The 26,529-nt window shown below is 37.0% G+C and overlaps 1 protein-coding gene across 1 annotated transcript in view; it reads right to left on the bottom strand.

Moving 5' to 3' along the window:
* Positions 1-26,529, bottom strand: part of LOC110168858 (dystrophin) — a 184,188-nt gene that overhangs the window by 58,921 nt on the left and 98,738 nt on the right. Inside the window, 8 exon segments of the mRNA XM_020934382.2 lie at positions 1,401-1,461; positions 2,315-2,393; positions 5,718-5,775; positions 5,777-5,865; positions 7,363-7,631; positions 10,932-11,061; positions 18,867-19,023; positions 21,594-21,766. Coding sequence (XP_020790041.2) covers positions 1,401-1,461; positions 2,315-2,393; positions 5,718-5,775; positions 5,777-5,865; positions 7,363-7,631; positions 10,932-11,061; positions 18,867-19,023; positions 21,594-21,766 — 1,016 coding nt within the window.

Here is a 26,529-nt window from a genome sequence, read left to right as displayed (position 1 = left end):
GACATTTTCACAGTTTGGTTATAGAGTCAATAATTCTGAATAACTGTAAAATCATGAAGCTACTTGTTAAAATAACCCTAACTCTAAAATTTCATCATCCCTGGTTTAGTTCTGATATAATCCTGGTTATGTTCTGTCTTAAGTTTGGATTTGGCCTCTGCTTCTGTATTTTGAGGACTAAATAGTCCAACATGGTGTGAAAAGTTTGAAACCCACTGCATTACATGACTAAATGAAGTTGCGTGCTTGTCCGCTCCTCCACATTTCCCTGCACTCCAAACCCATCTGCTGTGCTAATCACACGTCCTTCTGAATACACCGTCATTACATGGACATCCGCGTTCCTTTTGTAACGCATTAATTCTCTCCCAAAAACCATCGTCCTCTCATCCTCGCTCGTTCTCATTCACACTGACAAAAGGCCTCTGATTAAACTGCTACCACCCATAGAGAGGGGACTGGCCCACATATTGGGAATCATCAAATAGCTCCACACAAGTTCAGTGCTCACGAATCGCACCTACTATCTCCCACTCGCCTCCTATTCCACTGTTTGCAGCAGGGAGAAAATTGAAAGAAGATTGCCTTCCTTACATGGAATAAAGCGCTTTCCACCAAATGCTTTTCTGATTGGGCTTGGAGTTCATATCAGGAAGTATTTGTGGCACTAGGTCTTCAAGTTTGCGGACAGTATACTATCTTATGATTATTATGTTGAGTTTAAAACAGTATTCAAGCAGCTAGTCTGAAACTTGGCAAGAGAGATTGTTTCCGAAGTGTCAAAAGGAGACAGTGAGGGCACAGCCAGAGAGACACAAGATGTCAGCCACTTATCAATTGTCATAGATGCAAAATGAATGCAGTGCCGGGCTGCTGTTGCCAAAAACGTAAAAGTTGCATGAACTTGCTGAGAGCTTATTCAAGACACTGGGTGGATTTTTGTTTAGGTATTCTGATCTTGAGCGTATTGAGTGTGCTACTTCTTCACTATTGTGAGATAGGAACAGCACCCTGGAAGAGCAGTGCTAATTTTACTTCAAATGTAATTTTTTTTAAGTAAGATTTTGTTTAGTTTGAGCCAACTAAATTCCATGTCAAATCAGTATTACTAGCTTTTTGAATTTGTGAAAATGCCAACTTACATTACATAATTTTGTTTATGAGAAAATATTTGTTCATTTATTCATAGTTTTAGTCTTCATTAAATATATTTTATTTTAGTTTGAACCCACAAAAATACTAACAAAAGCTATAGCATGTTTATATTTTTCAACCAAAATAACACTGACTCATGTGCAACGCATGTCTGAATTATGCAAATAGCTCCACGAACTTCAAAGACACAAATGGGTGTAATCTATGCAAAAGCACAAAGATAGTCATCATTTCTTGGTACTTACTTGATGTAATATGGAACCTTATTCTGAGAAACAGCACGTTGCCACGGGAGCTGCACAGACGCTGCAGAGACAGATACATACAGAGAAGTCATGGTGAAAATCGAAAAAGCATTTTAATAAACACAACGCAATAATCCTTTTAACCCATGGAGCTTGACTTGAAATAATTGCAACATCAAAACACTTCCATTAAAATATAGTAGATATGGGTTTAAGATATTTTAAGTGTGCGTGAAATGAGAAAAATAAATACTTTCTGTAGTAGAGAGAAAATTATATAGCAGAAGAAATGAATCTGTAACAACTTTATGTATTATGATTTCATGACTATATTCATGCCTATATTTACCACACATACTAGCAACTTGACAACTTGATACTTCATTAAATACATTAGTACAACAGGTATGATTGTTGCATCCCCCTCCCCACTCCACATCTTAAAATTGCTTTGTAGTTCCACCGAGCTGAACAAATCAACAATATATTCTCAGTAGATACATCTCAACATATTAACTCTAATTCTGCTGATCTGGTCCTACTAATCTTATCATCATGACAATGGGATGGTAAGACTAAAAGGAAACCCACACTAGGTGCACTGTGTTAGCTAAGCTCCCACATAAATCCACATATATTGGTGAATCACTCTGTGGTCAGACTTGATTCATTCAGCTGCCATTTTGGGTCTGTGTCTGACAGAAGTGAAAGCCAATCAGGTGAAACTGGCAGAGAGTTAATAGCGTATTGTTATCGAAAATGACCACGTCTTTTGTTTAAGACTCCCTCTCTTCTTCAGTTCATCTATCATGCCTAATGAGGACTGTAATTAGGAATTATGTTATTGAAAAGGAAAGCAGTTAGTCTGTGAAAGCCCTTGAAATGTCTGGTTTTGTAGAGTGTCTGGTGCTCACTGGAGAGGAAATGTTGAGATGAGGGTCCAAAGTCTCGGTGGGCTTCTTGAAGTAGTTTTAATCTGTCCTCCACCGCAACCTGCACAAAAAAGCACATCAGTTACACCAATAGGAGGCAGTTAAGGTAATTTATAGCCTATTACTGCACAGTATGAATGTGGATTATCTGGAACTTGAGTCAAACAGCACAACGCAAAATAAAACATAGTTGAGACTTAATTAAATAAAAAAGATGAATGATGCTGTATAATTTTATCTGCCAAATTAAAAATATATACATAGGGACACTGTGTAACTTTCTGGTGGAAGGGTCCATCATCTTTGCCTGGTACACCATCTGATTTCCTCAATGTATTCCATATGGAGGAAGATTTTCTTATATTTAATACATACAAGTAAATAATATGGCTGGCCAGGCAACCATAATCTACAGTATGCTCAAAATGGTACATATCTATGTGGAAATAAGTAGGCAGCAGACTCTGTATCTTAAAAATCACACTGTGGACCAGGGATATTAGCAGTGGGAATAGCCGTAATCATTTTACAAAACTGATTTAAATATGCCAAATATTCTTTCAGCTCATATTCATCTTTAAATTTTGCTAGATAACCCATGAAAGTTCTACAAGTTATTTATAATTTATTGCAGTTATGAGGAGCTGTAAAATCATAGACAGGTTCGTCAGCAGAATTATGTGAAAACTTTTAATTGGATGGAGTTATTGCTGGCACTCATTCTGTAATACACTTGAGTGGAAGTTAAGAAAGAACTTGAGAAAGATACATGAATCCCACATCTGGTCCACAGTCTGCTGGCACAAGGCAAGGTGTAAGGGCCTGATCACAGCTGTCTATAAGGAGCTGTGAGCTAAAAGGTCAATAGCACTGTTACTATCACTCTGCTAATGGCTATTACTGTCCTGAACCCGCGGTGCTGACAATGAGAGTGGTCTGCATATGAAAATCAAATCATCAAACTCCACAGTGAGAAGGCTCATCAGCGGAAATGGTGCTGTTGAGAGAAATAAAACTGGCCGTGCAGTGCAGTGAAACTTCTCTGACTAACTTATGGATAATGTTTGAAGTTTAAGCACATCTGGCCCTGGTTAAATCCTGGTCTAGTTCAGGTTTTGTTTAGGGTTTAATCCCAGTTTCAATATGGTGGACGGGTATTTATCACATTGAAGGGACAACAATCTTTACACTCACATCATGGGAACCTGCATCTCTTATGGCAGAGGTGTCAAACTCAAATTCACAGAGGGCCAAAATTAAAAACTGGGACTAAGTCGTGGGCCAAATAAAATATTTATTGAAAAATTTCAACAACATCTGCATGTTTTCTCTTCTTTTGACATATGTAATGTTAAACCTTTTCTTATTAAAATACATGTTTAATAATAGTTTTGCTTAAACACTGAATCCAGAACAAGCATAATATAAAATAATAACAAAATGTAAAATAAATAATGTCTCTATAGTCTATCTGTAGCCGGTGGGCCAGCTTCAATACATATTTGATATGATCTCGTGGGCCAAATAAAATTATATCGCAGGCCAAATTTGGTCCTCGGGCCTGAGTTTGACATGTCTGTCTTATGGGGACAAAAATTAGGTCCCCATGAATTATATCCTTTATTATTAGATAAAAGAGAAATATGGTTTAAAGGTGCACTGGGTAACTTTTCTGGTTGAGGGTCCACTATTTGCATTGCTTCTCTGCTTCAACAATGGGCCAAGTTACAGGTCAGATCCGTGGAAAGGCAAGCCCACTCAAAGTTCAAATGCTTGCGTTTCAAGGTATTTCTGAGCAATAAAAAACACTGATATTTAAATCAATGCAAGGTAGATGACTTTAATGCCATAAACTGGAACGTTCTGGGCAAAGAAATGACATCTTATAGAGACAAACAGGTGATGAACCAGAAAAGTTATGAGTTACGATTAATAATATCTGAGTAAAATAGGTTAATATTAGAATTTAAGTTAAGGAAGTAGTGACTGATCAAGGTTAGAATGAATCAGACTTCAGGAAATCATTGTAAGTATTATGGCTGTAATTTTAACATGCATTTTTTAACAATTCCTACAGGCTCACACTTACTGTAGAAGTCTAGAACAAAATTAAGGGCCCAGCAAGTGCAGTTTATCAGTTGTATCTTATTTAATCTAGATTCACAGTAGTTGCACTATAAATCACTGTACCAAGTAAGTCAAGTGAAATAAATGTACCATGCCCTATAATAGTATTTTCACAGCGGGAATACCATTGTAAGCTTACAACTCTACCGGCATGAATTTAAGTCGTAGTATAACTGAGACTGACAGTTTCATGTTTCTTTTAAAAGACAAAGTTGCATCACTATTCCACGACTTTCCTTCTGGGACTCATATGAATGCTACACTATGAGACAGTAACTCAGAGGATCAGACTGAGACATGGAGCATCAGGAGTTACAGACAAATGCGGTGCTCAGAGAAGTGCCCATTGATGTGTTTTGTAATTTCAGAACTTAAGGTGTGCTCCAGTGAGGGGGACATGTTTTCAGGTCCCAAAGGAGTTTGACTCAAAGTGGAATCTGAAATATGAGAGAAATCAGAAAAAGCTAAATCTTGTTCAGGATGACGAAAACGTGGTACAAAAATTCAGATGTAATTTAGCAGTTTTGAAACTCTGGGCTTAGTTCTTCTTAGTCATTATAAGTTGTTGTGTCCTTGGGCAAGACCCTACATTCACCTTGTCTGTATGAATGTGGCGCCTGAGTGATTTGTTGGTGTTTTTTGGAGAGATTGTTGGTGCAGATAGGCAGCCACAGAATTACTTTACCATGACTGAGTGAGGAGAGGATGAATAATGCAATGCTCGCTTTAAGAGTCTTGAAAAACGCAATAAATTCAACGCATTAGTTTGAAGCGGGATGAAGCCGGCTATTGGCAATCTACAAATCAGGTTCAGCAGCTCAACTAACAGTTAAAGCTGGGGTATCCAACTTTATACCTGTAAATAAGTACTTTTCAGTTTCCCCCACAGTATTGTAAAAGTTTCACGCTACAAAATCATATCTCTGCGCACCATCTGCTTCAAATAATGACGAATTTTATCAATTGCAACCTCAGAAGAAAACCATAAGCAGTGCTAAGACTGACTGAGCATTGACAATGTACCCCTGATTCACCTTGTTTGAAAAATCTGTTCAAAACCTGTGCACCACTCTGAAAATCCATGCATATTAACATTATGCTAAAGGGTTTGTGAGAGCTAAGAACTAGTTATATAGTTTTAAATACCTACTTCTTCCATTCTCAGTTTGAAAATTGGCTAATGCATCTTTAAACAATGTAATTATCTGATGAGAATACTTGTTGGGAGAAAAGTAGCACCACAGAGGGCTGTTTTTACCTGCAGTAGTTTCCACCTCATGTTGAGCTGGTCCAGTTGTCTGGAGGCAGTAGAAGGACAGCTGGATGTCCAGAGGGGTCAACTCTGAGGACAGCTCATTCACCACTTTGACATCCTGGCGCAGCGGTGCAATCTCCTTATTGAACGCCTGCGCAGAGTTTAAGTGCAAATCCTTCATTCAATACCTTAGCACTTCATTATACACAAATGTAAGCCTCAATAGACTATAAGCACTTGTTACAAGAAGTGTTAGCAGCCTTGCATTTTGTTTTCACTTCTGTTTATCTTTGGTTTGTGGCGGTGACCTCATCATCTCTAATTGGAAATAAATTACGCTTCAAAATTAGGATGTATTGCTGTGGAATTTTAATTAAAACTCTCCAAGGCCGTCTATATACAATTTAATTTAATACCTTTAACACTGGGGGCGCATTTGAGACCGTAATCTCTTTATAGCGACTCTACTCAAGTGCTTCCTACATGGCCCTGTTTGAATGGGTTTAATTGGGTGTATATCTGAGCACTGTCACGCCGTGTGGAGGTAGAGCCGTATCGCGGGTGATGTAATTGAAAGCTAAACAAATGCAAGAACCCGAGTTTTTCCTGATGTAACGTGGGACTCTGACATTACGTGTTTTTAAAGCAAGCGTGACTTCATTTCAGAAACAGTAATTTGTCTGCTTGTTTATTAAATGGGTTTTGCCTCCGGAAAAAATAATCAACTCAACTGATTAGAATTTGAAAATGTCAGAATCATTATCTGAGAGAGTGCACCAAAGAAGCTTAGAAATATTAACAAATGTAATAAATTTATGCAGATTTAATTGGTAAAATTTAAACTGGGAGGAAAAATTATTAGAAGTCTCAACTGTTTTCTTATCTCATTTGTAGTCTAGCAAAAGCACAACAACGTAACAGCAATGTGCACTGTCTGTAATACTGACAAAAAAGAAGATCTCTTTTTTTTTTTTGCTAAACTAATGACAGTATTAAAAGAATATTATGGCAATCCATCAAAAATTTGCCAAAACATGTCTGTCACGGTTGAGGTTCAGGAATTGCACAAAAATGAAAATGAACAACACAAGCACAGAAATATCACTTATACCCTTATGTGAAAGATTATACTACACATTATTTTTAATCTGCTCTCTTTGCAGCCTTTATGATGTACTCAATATGTGCAGTATCTAAAACAACAGCTGCAATATTATAAAGTTTTCCAAATGCATCAATCACTTCTATTTGGAAATAGAATTACCAACCTCCACGTAAATGGGCAACATCTCTACTGAGGATTTAGGCCTGATTTTAATCTTATTCAGCCATTTTGGTCATTAGTCTAATTGTCCTTTTGAAATTTTTATGTTTTATCTCTGTTCTGGGTAGTTCAGAAATAAATATATACTGTATACATATAATATATATAATGTATTCAGTATTCAGTGTTTGCGTACACTGGTGTATGACCGTGTGTGAATGGATGAGTGGTTACTTGATGTAAAGTGCTTTGAGTGCCTTGAAGGTAGAAAAGAGCTATATAAAATGTGTCCATTTACCATTTATGAAAAATAACACAATTTCAAGAAAACATCAGAAAGAACTCAATAGCTCTAAGGGGACACTATACTTTATCCCATCTCACCGTGGTCTTTTCGATGTGGTCCTGCAGGGAGTCTATGAGCAGGTCTCCCACTGGCTGCCACCCGGCCTTGGCCTCCTCTGCCTGGGTGAGCCGCAGGTCCAGCTGGTCCATGGAGCTCTGGAGCTCCTGTAGCCTCTCCAAGGCCCTCTCCACCTGACTGTGCCATCCACCCACGTGGCCTTTGAGCCTCTCCCAGCGCTCCCTCACATCACCCGTCTGTTTACGGATGGCTCTGGCTAGTCCCCTGGCCTTCTCCTCTGGCGTCAGGTCTACAACAACAAAAGCACATGTTCATTAATCTTAAATAGGGAAAAAGAAAAAAAAAGAAACATGATTTAAAAAAACAAAACAAAACAAATAAATATGGCTTTAAAAAACAGGTTCATGGACATAAACAAGATTGACTCTTCCAATAAAACACAGCTTGAAAAAATATATCCCAGATGCAACATAACATACACAGAAAAATGGGTTTCCTTGCTCAAGGCATTAAGCTCAGTTACATACAATTCCTGGAGACTGACCCTAACCATAATCACTACTTGCCTGACCTAAGCATAAATCCTAACCTAAATTAACCAATATCTGAAAATTACACCATTAATTTAACAATAAAGACCATTTTGAGTGTGATTTTAGTCCTGACAACTACTTGCCCACACATTAAATACTGTATGTTCTTTGTGTAAACTGAACTCCAAACCTATCAATCCATTAACAAAAAAAAAAAAAAAAAAAGATTATCAATGAATAATATGACTGATATATATCATAATAATTAAACTTCCAAAAACTGCAATCTGCTCTATTCTATTGTATTGATTGCACATGCAAATTTTTGGAATATCGTGAAGTCTGACTGTCAGGGCTATAAGAAAATCTGAAAAAGTATTTAGAAAGTGCAAAGTTCAGCGTTGACTACGAAAGTCTCTAAAACCCATTAACGCTCAAACTTTTGTTGTTACATCGAGATGTTATTTTACTCCCTAAAAAAGCACAAGAGAAGTTTTTAAGGTGAACAGGGTGCGGAATAAATTAAGGGAGAGGCAGAAGAGAGTTCAAAAGGCGAGGAAACATAGACAGGAAGGAGGGTTACTATCGGAAAAGGGTGCGGAGGGAGGAATATGAGAAAGCAGTTGGAGCGAGTTTGAGGATGAAAGTGACCAAAGGAAATGACTATAAGAGGTATTCGGATTTGAGGAATGAGCCGTACAGGAGAGGTGAGAGGATGAGATAATTATGACAGATCCCAGAAGTCAGACAAAGAAACAGAGCAGTCAAAAGCTGCTCTGGAAGAACCGCCTTTTACTACAAAGAAATGTGTGCTGCTTTCATGGGCTCCAGGGTCTCGTCTTCAGGGCACAGGCTCCATTACCATTTTCACCTGTTACAGCGAGACTATTTCAATTTCTCAGCCAGTAGGAAGCTCACACTTAACACTGTGTAACCTGCAGCATATGGTTTTTCTGTGGCGGAAAGAGCTGGGTCGTAACACGTGTGTAGGCAAAAAATACTAGAATTACAAATCATTGCGTAATAAAAGATGCTATTCATAAGCTGCCCTGAATACTATACATTTGGAAGCGCCTATTTTCTGATGTGCTATAATGTTGTTACCTCTTCAAAAAATAACTGGAGGTTTTGTTTCATTCACACGAGTTTAACTCACAAACCCAGCATATTAAGGCTGAGTTCTTCTCTCAAATAGAAAACACTCGCTATACACCTTCACTAGAATCATTTGGATGAGCTCAACCCTGGAATTGCCAATCACTGCATTAAAAGTAAAAGGTAGCTGTTAACTTGAAAACAACTCCTTGATGAAATCACAAGGTGGAACAGAGCATTATGAACTTTGAAGATGTAAACAGACTCATAATAAAGGGTTACTCAAACATGTGGGATTGAAACAAAACACAACTCCAGGCTGTTTTTGAGGAGGTAACAACATTCTAACACATCTTAAAGTTCACAAGAATCAATTTTGCGTGATATAAGACCTTTAGGTTATACTCAAATAGTAAGACACTAAGATCTGGCTACTACTTATGAACATACCATAGCAACTATATTAATATCAAACTGTTAAATCAAATGCAGCAATGTGTAAAAATAAGCATTAACTAAAAGCCAAAAAAAAATCATTTCAGTCGTATATCTGGCTTTCACAGACGCTTTTATGTTCCATCTTGTAATCGTAATAAATTTAATGGACTAATCAAATACCATCTTGTAACTCAACTTTAAGGTATACTTTAAAGCTGTAAAGAAATGAGTACTCTGTATTTGACCCATTCTTTGATACCACTGGGACAGCCTATCAGGAGCAGTAGTTATTATCAATTATTAGTTTATTTTTTCTGTATTTCTCTTTATAGGCTAGAGAAGTTCTAAAGGAAAAACAGTGCAAAATGATGCTCAGCTGAATCCATTAAAACACATTTCTGGGCTAATGCTTTTACCGTTCCCTTGGTAATGTAATGTTAACAAAACACAACTTTCAAAACGTGAAAAAATAATATGTTTTAGCTAAGGAAAATAAATTTTACTGATTGAAAATGCAGCGTTGGACCTCGTATTTTGCGTATCAATCAATATACAATGGGGCCAGAGTGACTTATGGGAGATCACAGACAACACGGCCTGCGCTCTGAAGTCATGCCACACCCCTGCACTGCCCCCCAGAGTCGTTTCAATTATTTACACAGTAGGCTTTGGGTTTGAAAGGAAATGTGCTGACATAACCAAGACTTCTTCGCGGCATCCAAGAGAGACAGAGGAGGAATGCTGAATGAGGCAGGCCCATCTCTAATTCATGCCCTGGATGTATTGATAGTACCACCGGTTTGGATATGAGAACAGCGAGGCCATTTAACTTGAAGATTGGATCAAATACGGGCTCCCCTATGGGCCAAAAAGTGGGACTCAAAGTTTTTATTGCTTTGGACAATCATTTGGTAAGTAAAAGGTGGTTAAAAATGAATTGTAAGATGCTCTGGTGTAGAATCAAGCAATAAATCACCAAGATAATGCCTTTTTAAATTAAAGATAGAAGAACTAAAGCCAATGTAGAACGACACAAAACAACTGCTCCAATATTTTTAGCTCTTTTCAGCTACATATGCAGAGTGCTTCGCAAAAGTGTTTTTCACATCACTGCTATTAGGGCTGTGCAATTAATCCAAATTTCGTCAAGATTGAGATTCAGTAATTGCTAATTGTCAATGATCAGCTTGGGTCTTTTTAATGGAGAGGTCCACAGCCTCCTCATCAGTTTGAAGCAGAGTTCAGACTTTCAGGAAGAAATTTGACTTTTTGAGGGGTAAATCAGCATGTATTACGTTGATGTCATTAAATAAAGGAAATTATACTGAAATCTATTTTTTATATACGTTTTTAATAAGACAAGATTAGAATTTTCAGGACTGATCAATACAGTACATGTTTTTTTTTCTCCCATTCTAGTATAAATATCTCAAATTTATTGGTAAAGGCACAAGTAGAAACAATACATATTTTACTTGTATTCATGTGTATAGGTCACAGTGTAATAAGTAGTGTATACAGACCTATCTTTTGCTGTGAAGTCTTTCGAGGCTCCCCTGGTCCCTCTATGGGCTGGTCCGCGAGGAACGTCCTGGCTTGGTCCAAAGTGCTAATCACCAGAGGCTCTCGCTCCTTTAGTTCTGTCTGCAGCGCCTGTAAGTCATACATAAGGGAAGAACTATTTAATTAACATCCGCCATGATAACATAGTCAGCATATGAGGCTAAGACATCTTGTATTAAGTTAATGAGCAAAAAGATAATTTCAATATTAAAGAGAATGGATTTCTTTTGACTTTTGGTATTTGGGGAAGGGTGATTAATGCATTTCCCAGCAGGTATGAAATGTGCATGAACTCTCTGTGAACCTAAAACATTCTGAAGGAGGTGCAAATCTCACATTCAACTTAAATATGCCTCATTATCTCACAATGCGTTCACTTATGGTTAATTTACGGCAATCCTTGCATCATTATACACATTGACAGATTTAAGAATAAGAACAGATGTTTATGACAGGCTTATAGGCAAGATAAACAACACTCTGGGAGACTAATTAGGTGATTGCTGCATAACAAAATTCGTCAAGGCTTGTTATGAAGGAAAGCAAAAACACAGGAGATAGAAGAGACAAGAGGATTAGCAGGTAAAGCACACAAGGCTAAGTACACAGTGAAAAAGAGAACAGGGTCAGACCGGGCATCTCCTTTGGGTTGGATGTTGAAATAAGCTAAATGATTTGTTGAATAAAAGGCAGATGCTAACACTAACAGCCCCACGTGAATTACTATTACTGAGACAAAAGTACATATGGTCTCCTGCACTGGAGAGCAATAAGGATACTTGATGATTATATTAGCTATAATGGGAAATAATTGGGTAAACAGCAGCAGTATGTACATGTAATAATATTGCTTATGAAAAGTTTACCTCAGGGGACTTGGTTGAAATCAAATCACGTAACAAATTTAGATCATGTTACCTTTTGATTGCTATATTTGCAGAAAACAACATATAAACACCCCACTAATGAAACTACTGCACATTGCATCTCGTTTGTCAAGTTGTTGTGATAATTTTTGCATCATGCTTATGTATATTCACGAGGAATTGCCGTGTGGGAACATGAATGACGTAGGCTTGTGGACTGAGCATTGGCCTACCATACTGAGGGTTTGACTCAAGAGAGTGATCTCTAAATAACAGAAACATGCATGGATGACATCTTCAGACGTGTTTTTGATGAGGGAACATTATAACATCGTAGAAAGCTGAAATTTTTGCATAATACCCCCTTTTTAATGCATAAAGTAAAAGATGTTTTGATAGCACAGACAGAGTGATCAAACCTGTCAAAATAAAAACATCAGATATTCATATTTTTCAGTCGTGCAAATTGGCAGAGGCAGACTAAGTAGTGGATGCTTGCACACCAAGATCAACATTTTGATATACAAACTAAGAATTATTAGTATTTTTTAATTTATCTATACACACAGATGGGGCCAAAAAAGGATCCACGAATCTAAACTCTGACATAACATAACTAATAATTGAAGACAAGATAAATGTTGCCATAGTAATAAACAGAAAAAAAAATTGTGAAATAGATTGGAGCTTGTTGTTGTTATTAGAAAGCAAATATACATTTTATCCAAAAATGTAATATAAAGTAGTAGTTTAATATAGTAGGCCAAAGTTTTTCAATGCTTGGGAGCTTGAAGCAAGTTTGTTAGACAAAATGGACGTTTTTGGTGTCATCCTGCACCGAGCACACATCTTGCTAAAATGAGTTGCCAAAAATTCTATTTGGCAACACAACACGTGCGTACATTGACCGTGCGGTAGAAGTAATAAAGCTCAGATGTGGATGCCAGCTCGCGATGATCAAATTGTGACATACAGTGATTGAAGTGAAAGAGACAGCGCTCGTCTCCAAAGAAATATGCCTCTATCAAATTGAAGTTGCACTTTTAGACTGTGTAACTCCAGAGTGGGACACAGAAAGCCTCCCGTGGACACAAATTAGATCTTCCCGTCCTAATATATGGTGCGCTCCGTTCCAATGATTTCCTCACAGCTCGTATGGAGAAGCCGTAATGGGCAGGTAGGCCGAGGAGGGACCTTGAGAGATAGAAACTAAATGAGATGTGATGGGGGGAAATGGTTGGGCTAGCTCTGAGTGAGGACAGCTTCCAACAACATAAGGCAACTTTAGGCTTTCCCAGCTTTAGTTTTGCAGTCATCCTGATTTGTTACTGGCTTATAGTGGATTAAGAAAGAATAGAGTGCCAAGAGGTTGTTTGTGGAATATGTTTACTGCTCTGCTGAGAATAATAATATGAGATTTGGGTAAACAAAGATTCAATACAAAATAAATTGGCTGACTCTTAAAATAAAAGGAGGCTTAGCAACATTTCTGGCAAATGGCAAACTTAGAAAAAACTCAGCAGCAATTGTGTGAGAAACTTGCATTATAATTGCCGTAACATCTTATATGCTCCTATTACATAATGTGCAACTACAACTTTGGGTAACTGCTACAAAAATACAGCGATAACTACATATGTGACACATTTTCGGAGAACAGCGATGTAGAAGTTTGTAGCAGATTTCCCTTTCCTTGTTGGTGATGAGATATTTGTGAGGTAATGTCCATACATTTTTCCATGGAATATTGTCAATAAAGTCTTTTATTATAAGGCAAGCTTAATTGAAGATGAAGTCAAGTAAGTTCCTTTTGAAAAGTTCTTCCATCTTCAGGTGCTGCACAGTCCTGTCACTTCCCCAGTTTACGCTCCTGGCACAACTAGTGACATCACTCTGTTGCAGCCAATGAAATAGTGGCAAGGGTAACCCTGTCGTCATATCACTGAATACATCTCAGAACATCTAATAAACAAAATATGAACTAACGTGTTAAATTAATACTACTGAGTTTGGAAAAATATCAGAATAAATGTATATTTTTGTTTATTAAAATAAAATGGGTAGGGACTATTTTGTCTTCCCCAAATATTGGTTGTGGCATGTCCCCACCATCCCTATGCAAATCTACACCTTTGTTTGTAACTTTCTAGAGGTAGCAAGTCACCTACATGACCCCATAGAAATGGAAATTTAAAACCATACTTCATTATACTCTCCATGGAGATATGTTTCACTGTGGAAAATTATAACTAAGTTATAACCAAAGAAACAACATTTTGATGGAAACAAGGAGGGGAAGGCCAAATAAGGGTCAGGATATGCAAACCTGTGTAAAGTAAGGATGCATGTTTTTCTATGTTTTTCAGTGTAATAAACACAGCCAAAAAAGAAAAAACCTACTGCTACATACTGTGACTTTAACTAGAATTTAGCAAAGACATAAGAAAATAGCTAAAACAGTTTCAAGAAACTTTGGGAAAATCTTACTTCAAAATAATAGTTTATGGCATGCCAGGGTTTGTGTAGATAATGATATCTTTCACACCAATGCCCATCATGAGGTCAAAAGACAAGGATTTATTACATTTCTATATAGTGTGTCATCAAGTGGTTGATTCAGAGTTCAGTCAGGGATCAAACTGCATGTTCAGATTTGTACAAGTGAGAGAGGACAATATCAAAGGAGGAAGAGCTTTCAAGTTAAAAGAACATTTTCTTTCCTTAAAATCCCAGCTGGCCCTGAGTGATAAGAGTGAACAGTCTGTAGAAGACAAAAGGGTGAATCTTTACTTTGTCTTTTGTAATAGTTTCCCTCTTTATGTGCATTGTCTGAATTTTATAGAGACAGGAGAGCTGAGCATGAAAGAGCTCTTGAGTGACATTGACCTTAAGTTTTGAGCAGACATGTCTGTCTGTGCCTCTCCTTATCTGTGGGCCCGCTGCTGTGGATGGACTGAGATAACATCATGACACGGCTACTTTTAGACACCCTTTTCTCTGCACTCAAAAAACTGCTATCTAACTGTTTGCAGATCCTCACACCAGCCATTTTTCTGACAGGAAAATCAGCAACAAAATGTATAGCCTCTTCATATCCGAATACAGAAATGATAGATTCAAACAGGAGGGCACAAATTGGGTTGGGAAACTTAGAAAGGGACATGATATGTCTTTGGGACTGAATAAAAAAGTGCATTTGCACTTTAACAGTTTTGTGATGGGTAGCCTGCCACCTGCTTTGTCTCTGTGGAGGTTATTGATTTACCTGCAATTTTCCACAATATGGCACAAAACTTAGATCTTGCACTGAATTACATATAATTTTATTGCTCAAAATGGTTTGAAAAACATGGATTTTTACTGTGAGCTGGCTCACCACTGCACAGATCTAACCTGGCTTGTTTCCATGGAGATAGAGCAGATTAATGCCATGCTGTGAAACATTCCGGGCTAAACATTAACATATTTGTGGAGACAAACTGATATCGGGCCTTCTTAAAAAGTTACACAGTGTGCCTTTAAGTTATAAAACAAAAATACATTTTATTATTTGTAGATTTAAGTTTTCACAAAGGGAATTTTCTGCCACATCTTTACCATCCTTAGCAGGTTTTACTACTAACATTACTTAGAATTCAATTTAATTACAAAAGAGTCAAAAAGTGCTGGCAAAAAGCAAAATCACCACCAACAAAACAATTAAAAGTTCCTAACAGATTGACACTTGGGCAGACACTCGCTGTGGGGGCGTTGAAAAGAATTTCTTCTGTATGACCTGTCCACTCCAGAACAAATGATACCAATCCATCATCCAGGCACAATGATTAAGATGCTGTTACCGTTACACCTGCCCAGACGGGGTAATAGTGTGGCTATTTTAGCATATGGAAAGTGCTGAGAAAACCAACTCATTTAAATGGGGACCACCTTGGACCCATTCGTCTGGTCTAATACTTCGGCCAAAGACAAAACGCTGTGTGCACTCTGAAGATAAGAGCTGTTATAATAACCGTAAGCTCCTGATCCAAAAGGGCCTATTCACTGAGCTGGGTTTAATCAGCAGGACTATGATAAAGCACTTCAGATCCATAATTAAAATGTTCAATATTTTATACTTTTACAGATGCTATAAAAAAAACTGGAAAATGGTGAGCTGTAATAAAGAGGAAAGAGGGCTTGTAAACAATCTTAAAAGTTTGTTTGGGGGATGTAATTGGCATAGAAATTAAATACAAAAAGGAATCAAAGAGTGTTACATGCATGGAGCGTTCATAAGCTGAGAGTGATCAAAAAACAATTAAAATGTAATTGGGGTGAATTAAAAAACTATTATTCGAGCCCAACTAGAAAACATTCACAAGTTCACATATGATTTAACCATTGCTGCTTTGATACAGCTTGCCAAACACAAGATATGATAGATCTGATAACCACTTTTATAAGTATTTGATTACATGACCCAATTCAACACAGTATAAAAACACTTCCAAGCACTAGAAGCAGTTTACGCTGACTTCATTGGTGTGATGTCCATTTGGAGTTTGCAATTAATGAACCAGAACCTAGTTCCTAAATCTAAAATTGTGTCTTTCAATCTAAAATTTTCAAACTTAAATTGAATACTAAGAAAAGCTTTATTTTCTGATCCATGTTATAATGTTGTTTCTTCATCAAACACATACACGGAGTAGTGTTTGGTTAGTGTTCATTCACAAGTTTGACACAAAAATCTTACATATTTAGGCTGAGCTCTTGAGAACTTGAAAACAACCACTTCATGACATCATAAGGTGGAGGAGAACATTTTGAGCTCTAATAAAGGATTACTAAAAATGTGTATATGGAACAAAACATTATTCCAGGTATGTTTTTGATGAGGTAATAACATTAGAACATGGCTTAAAGCTCATAAGGCTAAATATTTTGTAATATAGGACCTTTAATTCCTGATATTTATTTTTATACTATGAATGATAATAAAACATGTGGTCTTATACTTGTTCTAATGCAGATCCAAATTATCCTTAAACTACTCAGAGAAGGTCCAATATTGTCCTAGTTTTTGAATATGGGTATAATTTGTCATAACTCACAACCACTTCATAATTTATTAAATAATCTCCACTATCGTCCAATGTTATAAGTGGCACAAGCTTTCCAATTTTATCTCCACCAGCCCCCTATAACACAGACAGGTATTTCCACTTAACCATCTAAGTCCTTCCTGCCTCACTGACTCCCTGTAGTTCACTATGACAGGTGCTGCTGTTGAATAATGGTATGACTAAGTGCATGTGTTGGAATAGAGAGGACAAGGGTTTAGTGCTATTTTCAAAGCTCAAGTCTTTTTCAGGGTCACTAAAGAGATATCCATTATAATAAATAGACAAAAGTGAGCCAAAATTATATGTACTTTTAAAAATTTTTAGTTTTCAAGGACAGTAGATGCCCTTCATATTTTTCTGAAGATGGGGTGTTGAAGAGGTGATGATGCAAGTCCCTATGAAGTCAAGACCAAGTCTGAATGGAAAATATTAGCACTTACCGTAATAACATAATGCATTTTTACAAAGGTGAAATCAGGTTCACAGCATTAATAATAAGCACTTTGTGTTGCATTTTTGTATGAAAAGCACTCTATAAATAAAGTTTGATTTGATTGGAATAATGCTGTCAACTTGCAGATAGAAAAATTTATGGCATCTGTATCTTGTTTTAGAATAACACCTGAGATCAATTATGGGTCAAAAGTTTGTAAATTACACTTCAGTATAAGCTTTCAACTTTTACCTCACAGTTTGGACAGCAACTACTATAATACAACAGCAAAGAAACTGGTCTTCTGCTCCTTGAATCCAATCCATGTCCAGAATAATTCAAATAAAACTCCCAACTGCTAAGGCTACCACAAAATACAAATTTTAACACCTTTCCTCCAATAGTAGAGGTTAAAATTGAAGCCTTGCATTGTAATCAACTTACTGTGTTTGTTCATATATCTGGTTATATAGTAAATATAGCAGTTGACTTTGGACAGTGGAAATTGAACTGAGTAAAAAACGCACATGAATGTACGTTTAGGTTGTAATGTGAGATAATTTGTGTATTTAAAAAAAAAAAAATGTCTGTGGCAAATATCAAATTCTATTTAATTTCACATTTTAATCACACTCACAAGTATTAACCCTAAAACGCCCACGGTATTTATATGGCACCATTTGACCTACCTGACCTTCTGAAATGAACTGCAGTTGTAATTATATTCATATTTGTTGAGAAGCATCAGAACATGACAACAACATACACTCAACACTTCTATTTGACAGCTGGAGTGTTTTTTCTGTCACAAGAGGCTGTGATTCCACGTCTAGAAAATGACTGAAAACTCTCAGACCATTTTGTGACTGAAATAATAGTGCAGTGAATGGGCAACAGAGAAACACATTACAATGTCAAGAGCTGAGAGCAGTGTGGAGGCCAATGGACTGAGAGTAAACACTAGCCACAGGGTGAGTCATCTCTCACAGCAATTACATACAAAACAACCACGGCTTACAATAAATAATGCAGCAGAAATACTGTGACTGGGGGTGACAATAGTAGACAATAATAGTAGTCATTTTACCCATGCCCTGGATCCAAAGTGGTACATTGTGGTAAATACTATGTACTAATACTACTGCGAAATGCAGAACAGCTCTACATAGTGTCTGCTAGATTATGTTTATTGTATATATATTGCTGATTAATACTTTTAGAAATTAACCACTGGCCTATCTATAAAATATAGTACAATAAGGCTGCACTCAATGTAAAGAAATTAGGTAAAGCATCACTTAATGGTGACATAATGGCCTTGACACTAAAGTATATACTACAGAGCAGCCATTCCCAAAGTCTGTAGAGCCGAAGGCAATAATACCTTTGGGCTTAACACTGATTTAAAGTAGTAAATGAAGTAATAAAAAAAAAAGGTAAAAAAGCAGATGTGAGCAGATAACATCCAAATTGCATTGCGCCATAACGTACCGTGCAGTGGTTTTGCTGCTGTAGTAAAGTGGGCACATCTCCTCCTATGGGCATTTGTTTGGCCAGCTCTTCGTCCTTGGAGCAGATCCACCTCCAGAGCTCCTCTAGGATCCCCAGCAGCCGGGACCAGCGCTCCGCACTGGCCTCCAGGTGAGCCCTGCACAAGACACAGGCAAATGAATACAAACACCAGGTCTAATATTGTCTAACTATAATCTGGTCACCATAATGACAGCATTAAGGCAATAGTGTATTAAATCATAGTGTATTAAATGAGCACAATGCAAATTTTCTGGTGTGTCTGCCACTCGCATGTCTTTGAAGAGATGCTATGGATTTTCCTGTAATTTTCTACAGTATGGCATCATCGTATTGTTCTTGTGTTCATATTTAGCACCTTTAAAATACCTTTAAAATAACTTAAATAACCGTGGAACAGACAAAGGTAATAAAATCTCCATGGAGAAAAGCATATGCAGATCCTTCCATCATAAACATTAGTGCATCCAGAGTTAAGGTCTATTACATGTACATATTGATTTACATTTTGACTGTAACTGCAACATCTCTTATACACTGTGTGGCACTTAGAAAAATAAGGTGTTTATAAAGCATGCTATTTTTAAAACCTTGATAGATCTTTTAAACTTAACCCCTCTGGAGAAAATGTCTCCCTCGGTAATTGTCTGAATGACAGTGCACATGTAAGATGTGTTAATGGCACTTATGCTTCCTATGTCCATAATGTACCTGAACACAGAGTATAGACACCTGCTCTTGGTGCTGACAGAGAAAACCTTAATTACACATGTACAGCGATTAGGGCTAATGGGCTGTTCGCAATCACCGCACACCTCTCCTCCCACACATTAACGTCGCTGTCAAGCAGTTCTCAAGTCTATTTCTTTGTTTTTGTCTTAAATATGTTTATTGTTTATAGTTTAACCAAAGCAAAATTGAAACAGAAATGATTCACTTTTGTGGTAGTTTGCCACAAAGCACAGGGAAGATTACACGCAATGAAAAGCCAAAGTGTTACATGCTTTATTTTAAGAGGAGGTCGGTTTGTGTATATATATATAAAAAAAAAAAAAAAAAAAAAAAAATATATATATATATATATATATATATATATATATATATAAAACCCTTTCGTGTTTGCATGTGCTGTGCATGTGTTTTGTTCATTTTGTTTACTTTGTTTATAAAGTTTTATCTGAAGAAAAAGGCAAGCAAAAGAATACTCCAAATTATCAAAGAACATTAGGTTCCAGTTTGTTTTACATTTCAAGTGAGAAAACAGAATTCTATCGAAACCATTGTGAAATTTAATTTTGTGTGTATTGTTTTTTATAGCTGCTATATGGCACTTAAGCATTATCTCATTTGCCCCTAATGCCTTGCTCCTCTGAAGCTCTTTACTTGTGTATATCTCCATATGGCAGTGTCAGCTCCACTCTCACCTGTTCTTTCTTCAGGCTCTTTGTCCCAGTAGATTACCAGTCCTGTTTATGCCTAATGGTGGAAGAAGTCGAACAGTGTCTTCAGAAGTTAAAAGCAATGCACCTCTGGGCTCCTTTCAAGTATCTATTTTAATCTCACGCTTTAGGGCTGGAGGTTGAAAACGACAAACACAATACTTTATAATTCTTACTTGACAAAAATGTGTCTCACTGTAAATCTTTAGAAAAATGCTACATGGTATGTGCAAGTTGCCTATTTATTCTTTGTGAAAATGGAATGTACATTTCTGTTTAGTTTGTATGTAAGGAAAAGAAAAATATGAGGCTTTGAAACAGTTTGTATACAGACAAACATTTTTACCACTGAAGGAATTGTATCATACTTTAGCTAGGTCCAATCTTATATTTTCAAATTGATTGTGTTGACAGAATTTTTTCAATTAATTCAAAAACCACTCTATGAACTGGACATATGAAAACCCTCACAATGACTCGAACTGAATGTACAACATAAAGTTACAGTCAAGCTATGTTTTTCACTCAAACAGAGGTTTAATGTCAGTTAAGACCAAGCGCATATATTTGCTATATTGTTGGGCAAGACACTTCTCCAATACGTACCTTAATATAGCGACATATGTAATCTCATAAAAAAGAGAATTCAAAAGGAAAAGGTTCAAAGGTGCAGTCACGTAATTGCTATTTTGATAGCGGGTGGACAGCCAACTTGTCTTCATGAAGATCTTATTGTTTGCCTTGAGTGTTGAAGAATAATGGCATTGCACTTTCTTCAATCATAAGTGTTTCTCAGCTGTAGCTTAAAACACCTTAGAGCGAGACAATGCGGGTGAATAGGGAAAAACTGAAACTTCTGCTGTAGTTAACTCACATAAATTCAAAAAATCAAAAAACCCTTCTGTGCATTTCTGTGATCCTTATGTTTCTAAGAGGGGAAAATGCATTTGAAGAAAATTCTTTTGAAGATAAAATGTTTCATATAACTCTATGGATGCTAGTTGTGATTACTGTGACCTGTCATCTCTCCACAGTTGACTTTACTTGGTAGTGTCATCTACTAGTCTCCATGAGATATTGAGTTTAAAACCATAGTGTGGAAATGGCTACAACAGAAAAGTTACATACTGCCCCTTTACAACTTTTCAAATAATTGTATTTTTAAACCACTTATTTATTTTGTTTAGACTTGCTGTCTGTCATACACTACTGAGCTAAAATAATTACAACTCCTGAAATAGTGACTGACCGTATATTGGCAGACTTGGTCTTGAGATCGCTCCAGCGCTGGTTCATGTCATCCAGTCTCTGCTGCAGGAACACAGCTTCCTCAGAGCTGCCCAGAGCTTTGACCATCTTGGTCTTGTTCCCCTCCACGTTCTTGTAGATGTCATTGTGGGCATCAATCTCAGCCTGGATGTCCTACAAACACATGGACAAAAGGTTAGCACTTCATCATATCAGACTTGACAGCGGGCAGAGGCAACATAATCATACATTTTTATCAACAAAGTCTCAAATCAAACTGGACAGGTTTTTGGCTCGACTTTTATTGGTCAAAAGTGTGTTGTTGCATTTTGTTGCAAACACTGGTCTATTGGGAATTTGCTGAATGTTGAATTTCTCCAGAGGACAGCCAATGCAATACTGTGCAAAATAATGAAAAGATCACATTTTCAGAACAAACAAATATGATGATTGATGGAGAGAGTTACAAAAAAGACACCTAATCGAAACTAGAAATACAAGGAGGAAAAAAATCAAACAGTAGTGATGATGCATGCAGTGGAAACAATTGTGCCCATGATACCCAATACTGTATTATTTTTAATATCAAGTTTCCCACAAAGAAAGAAGGCTAGACTGCCCCCATAAAGTGTAATTATATTTCCTATAGGTGCAAAACAACTGGACATTTAATATCATAAATGCATATAAATAACTATATATTTACCAAAACATTTATTCCAAGAAATATTACAGTGAATAAATAAAAACAGAAGATCATTTCTATGATAATCAAAATAAAAATCCATGGAACAGATCACTTAAGATTATTTTGATGTTTTTTGCCTTGGTATTGTAAAACTTTTGCGCATAACTATATAACCAAAGAATGCTTCAAGGTATTTTTGACATTTCACTAAAACCAAATACATTTCAGCTTTTTATGGCTGGAGGCTTGCCCAAAACAGAAGCAACTACCACAGAGACTTCACATTAGGCATTAGGTAATAGCACTTACTTTATGCTGCCTCAATGAGCAGGCAGTGATGCATTTGTAAAACTTGCTGTGGCAAAAGACTATTTCGCTATACCCAAAACACGACCAGTATTACAACTGTACAAGGTTTTGAATGTGAGATCTGGACCACAAGGGGGCCTGACGCAAACACAAGATGCTGTCAAATTTATTTTTAGAAGTGTGAAACTGCTCTATTTTCTCCCCTATCTTTCTCCCTCCCTCTGTTTCTCTCTCTATCTCTCTGCTGGGACTACCCTCCGTTCAGCCAATTTCACCCACGGATAAAGGACTGGGCTCTGACGCCATATGGAAGTGTGGAAAACCCGCCGGAAGCTAACAGACACAGCTAACAAATGGGGTAAAATTAGCAGTGATAAGCAAATGTAATGAGACCTATATCCTTCTAGAGCCAAGTAATAAAGAGTAATATCAGTCATTGGGCGTGAAATGGGCCATCTTGAGAGCCTGGAGTTGTTTATTTGTATTCATCGTTGGGCTGTTGCTGGAGTCTGAGTGGATGCCATTAACAAGTTTCATTAGATAAAGAGAAAGAAAAACAATCCTTTGGACAGCCAGTTTGAAGTTGTTGAAATTAAAAAAGAATTTATACATTAAAGTGTCCACATTACACTGTTTTCTGATTGAAGTTATAATACTGTTTCCTCATCAAAACCTGTAGTTATGTTTTCATTCATTCATTCATTCACACATGTATAACACACAGACACTGCATATTTAGGCTGAATTTTTCTCTCAGACTGAAAAAAAACCCACTTTGTGATGTCATAGTAATATAGGAAGTGCTCCACTGTGTTTTTAAACGCCATACAACTTCACTAAAATCACTTGGATGATTTCAGCCCTAGAATTGGCAGACTAAAGTTAAAAGGTAGCTGTTAACTTAAGCATTTTGGAGGGGTTACTCAAAGTGTTACTCAAATGAAACAAAACACAACTCCAGGTATGTTTCTGATGAGGTAACAGAATTATAACCCGGCTTGAAGATCACTACAATCCGTTTTGTGTAATATAGGAACTTTAAAACACATAGACAAGTGGAAATCCAATGCCACACATGTGAGCTGCTGTCATGCGCTACACTTAACTAAACATGTGACCTCGTTAAGTATAGCTGTTGCCTTGGAGATAATGACACTGATGTCTTGAGGACTTATCGATAATGCTTTAGAATGAGAAGTTAACTATAAGACAAGAATATGCATGAGCTATACGATTCTAAGCCTTTGCAAGTAATTAATATTATTAACCTTATAACTATTAATAAACCAATACTAATACTGAAAAATGCCATGTATCTTGCTAATGTCACTTCTATGAAAGGGATATCGACATATGTTTGATCCTACACGCAAGTATAGATGGACTACCCCCATGAGTCAGTAAAAGAAAGGTTCAGTATTTGTTTACCTTTTAGATATTTCATTGCAAAGTAAAATGTATTTTTGGTGGATACCTCTGCCACCACTCCACAGTGTTAGTATTATTTCATTTAATTTACATTAATTACAGCACATAATTTAATTACTTTATTTAGACTTAGTCTAATTCGGATGCACAAATTATTTATTACATACACTTGTTCTTCCTTTTTGTTTGGAGGACTCTCGGCAGAGACCATCCATGAATCAACAAGGGGGAGCACTATTTAGTTTGTTTTTCTAAGTTTGTTTGTCTAGTTTGTTTTATGGTCACTTTTTATCACTTATTATTTCCTGTATTATACTTGTTTGCCTTCTTATTATTTTGATGAAGTTAGTAGTTTTACTTAATTATTTAGTGTAATTCACCCTTCTTGTGTTCAGTTTTAGTTGGACCTCATGGATTTAAACACCCCTGTTCCTTTGTCTGGTTGGGTTGGTTTTGTTCTGTTTTGTTTGTTTTAAGTTACCCCAGTTGGGCCCAGCTTTTTGTTAATGATTTACCTAATTTACCTAATCTTTTTTTGACTTTATTAAATGTAAACTTATTTCTATACCTTCTCTTTGCTTTTCTGTTTGGTCCACTACAGTATTCAATAGACAAATCTGGCTCTTGCCTCTCATCTGGGACTATGACATCACGTTCTAATCCAAAAAAAGAATAGCTGCCATTTTGAGGACTTCTGACCTTTTAAAAGATTTAACAATTTTGTTTTGTTTTAAACCCTTACTTTCTATGGCAACAGACCCAATATTTCATCATTCTAAAAAACACGGATATACATTCCAAAAGACATAAGCAAACGTGTGATCTGCAAGATAATCGCCCAGCAGCTCCCGACATAAATCAAACAAAAGGTCATAAAGAGAGAGTGAAGATACGTACATGGAGACAGCCAGAGAACAACGCGCTTGAGTCAGCCGCACGTCCAGCTGGCTGTGTTTCAACTCATTACCCAAGTGCTTTCTTTATTTTCTTTTAGCACTTTCACTTCCACTGAACTACCTGAGCACACACCTCTGAAGGAGCAGGCAGTGTGGGCAGACAGACCCTCATATACATTTTCAAAGGGACTCTGTAAATGTCATTTGACTCACTGAAAGACTACTTTGAGCAGGTCGATATGAGTCCAGAGGTAGTACTTAAGGACGTGTGTGGTACACTTCAGGCGGCGCACTACAAAAGCCCTCTGTCTGCGGTCAGCCATGTTTTATTTATGGTTCTTGTTGGCTAGAGTCAATATGGCCCTTGTACTTTTAGATTGGGCTCTTTAACTCCCATAGAGACAGACACATGCTTAAACACACAAGTATGACGGAGTGCTTCAGCTGTAGGCCAGCTCCGCACTACAATCAACAATCCATGTGTTTCAGAATGACGACAAACTAGGATTGGCGTCATTCTGGCGATAAACAATTCAAAAAGTTGGCAAAATGTTGCATATAACAGGAAGCTGAAACCCTTGAACACAGGCTACAAGAAAAAGTACTGAATTTGTACATTTTCTTGTAGCCAAGTGTGTGGGAGAGCAGCTTGTGTTCATGTGATTTTAAACATTTTAGTCTTTAATATTTGAGCTGGAGAGTGATTCCATGGTAAAATTTCTTAATGTTTTGTTCTGTTTTATTGTTAATATCTGTGTAATTCATGGGCCTATCCACAAGAGCCAAGAGACATTAAGTTTAAAGTCTTCTTTACCAGCATATTTAATTAAACTATAGTATATTTTCCACAGTTCAAACTCTCAAATGGCATGAACACAACTTACACAGAGCCATAGTTCCTGATTGTTCAGTTTGGATTTGTTCTTACATTGCATCAGCATCATCCATCTCTTTCACATTAGTTAACCATCCAAGTTTTATACTAGTCTGAAAATAAAACTAGCTTTAACACATCCTAGTAAAATGTCACCGAAATGAAAATCCTAATAAACAATGACTGCTGGACTGAGTAATGCCTGTTATGAGCTGGTGAGAGCCCATTCAATGGAAGAGTTCATTCGGACAAATTACACCCAAGAACCCAGTCTCATTCTGCACTGTACTGGCTCTGCATGGTAGCACTCGCTAATAACACGGAAAGCAGGCCACAACCAATTATTCCATTTTAATGAGGCTAATAATAACTACTTGGACCTCATAAAACAGAAGGTATTAGGGCCACCAGTGAGAAGATGTGAAACAAATGGCGACAGTGTTAGTTCACAAAGTACAGGGCATAAACTTTCATTGCTTTACCTGTTCGAAATTCCGCAGCAGCTCCTGTAAGCTGAAGTTGAATCCGATCATTTTGCGATATCACACTCGCTTACATCCTTTCAGCTTTGGGTATTTTTCAAACTTGGGGTAGAAGTCCTCCAGTGGTTATGATTAAAGTGCATTGGACAGGTTTTCATATTTTTCAAATTATTGCTGTGTTTGGGATAATACCCGTGGTAAATATTTCTCATAGTTTTACAGTTTTCTTATAGTTTTATCAGCTAGGTGGAAGTTGGTGG

The sequence above is a fragment of the Boleophthalmus pectinirostris genome, unplaced genomic scaffold (genome assembly GCF_026225935.1).
Source record: "Boleophthalmus pectinirostris isolate CB_2022bp ecotype Guang Dong unplaced genomic scaffold, ASM2622593v1 HiC_scaffold_13, whole genome shotgun sequence".
NCBI lineage: Eukaryota > Metazoa > Chordata > Actinopteri > Gobiiformes > Gobiidae > Boleophthalmus > Boleophthalmus pectinirostris.
This window is presented reverse-complemented; position numbering and strand designations above follow the sequence as displayed.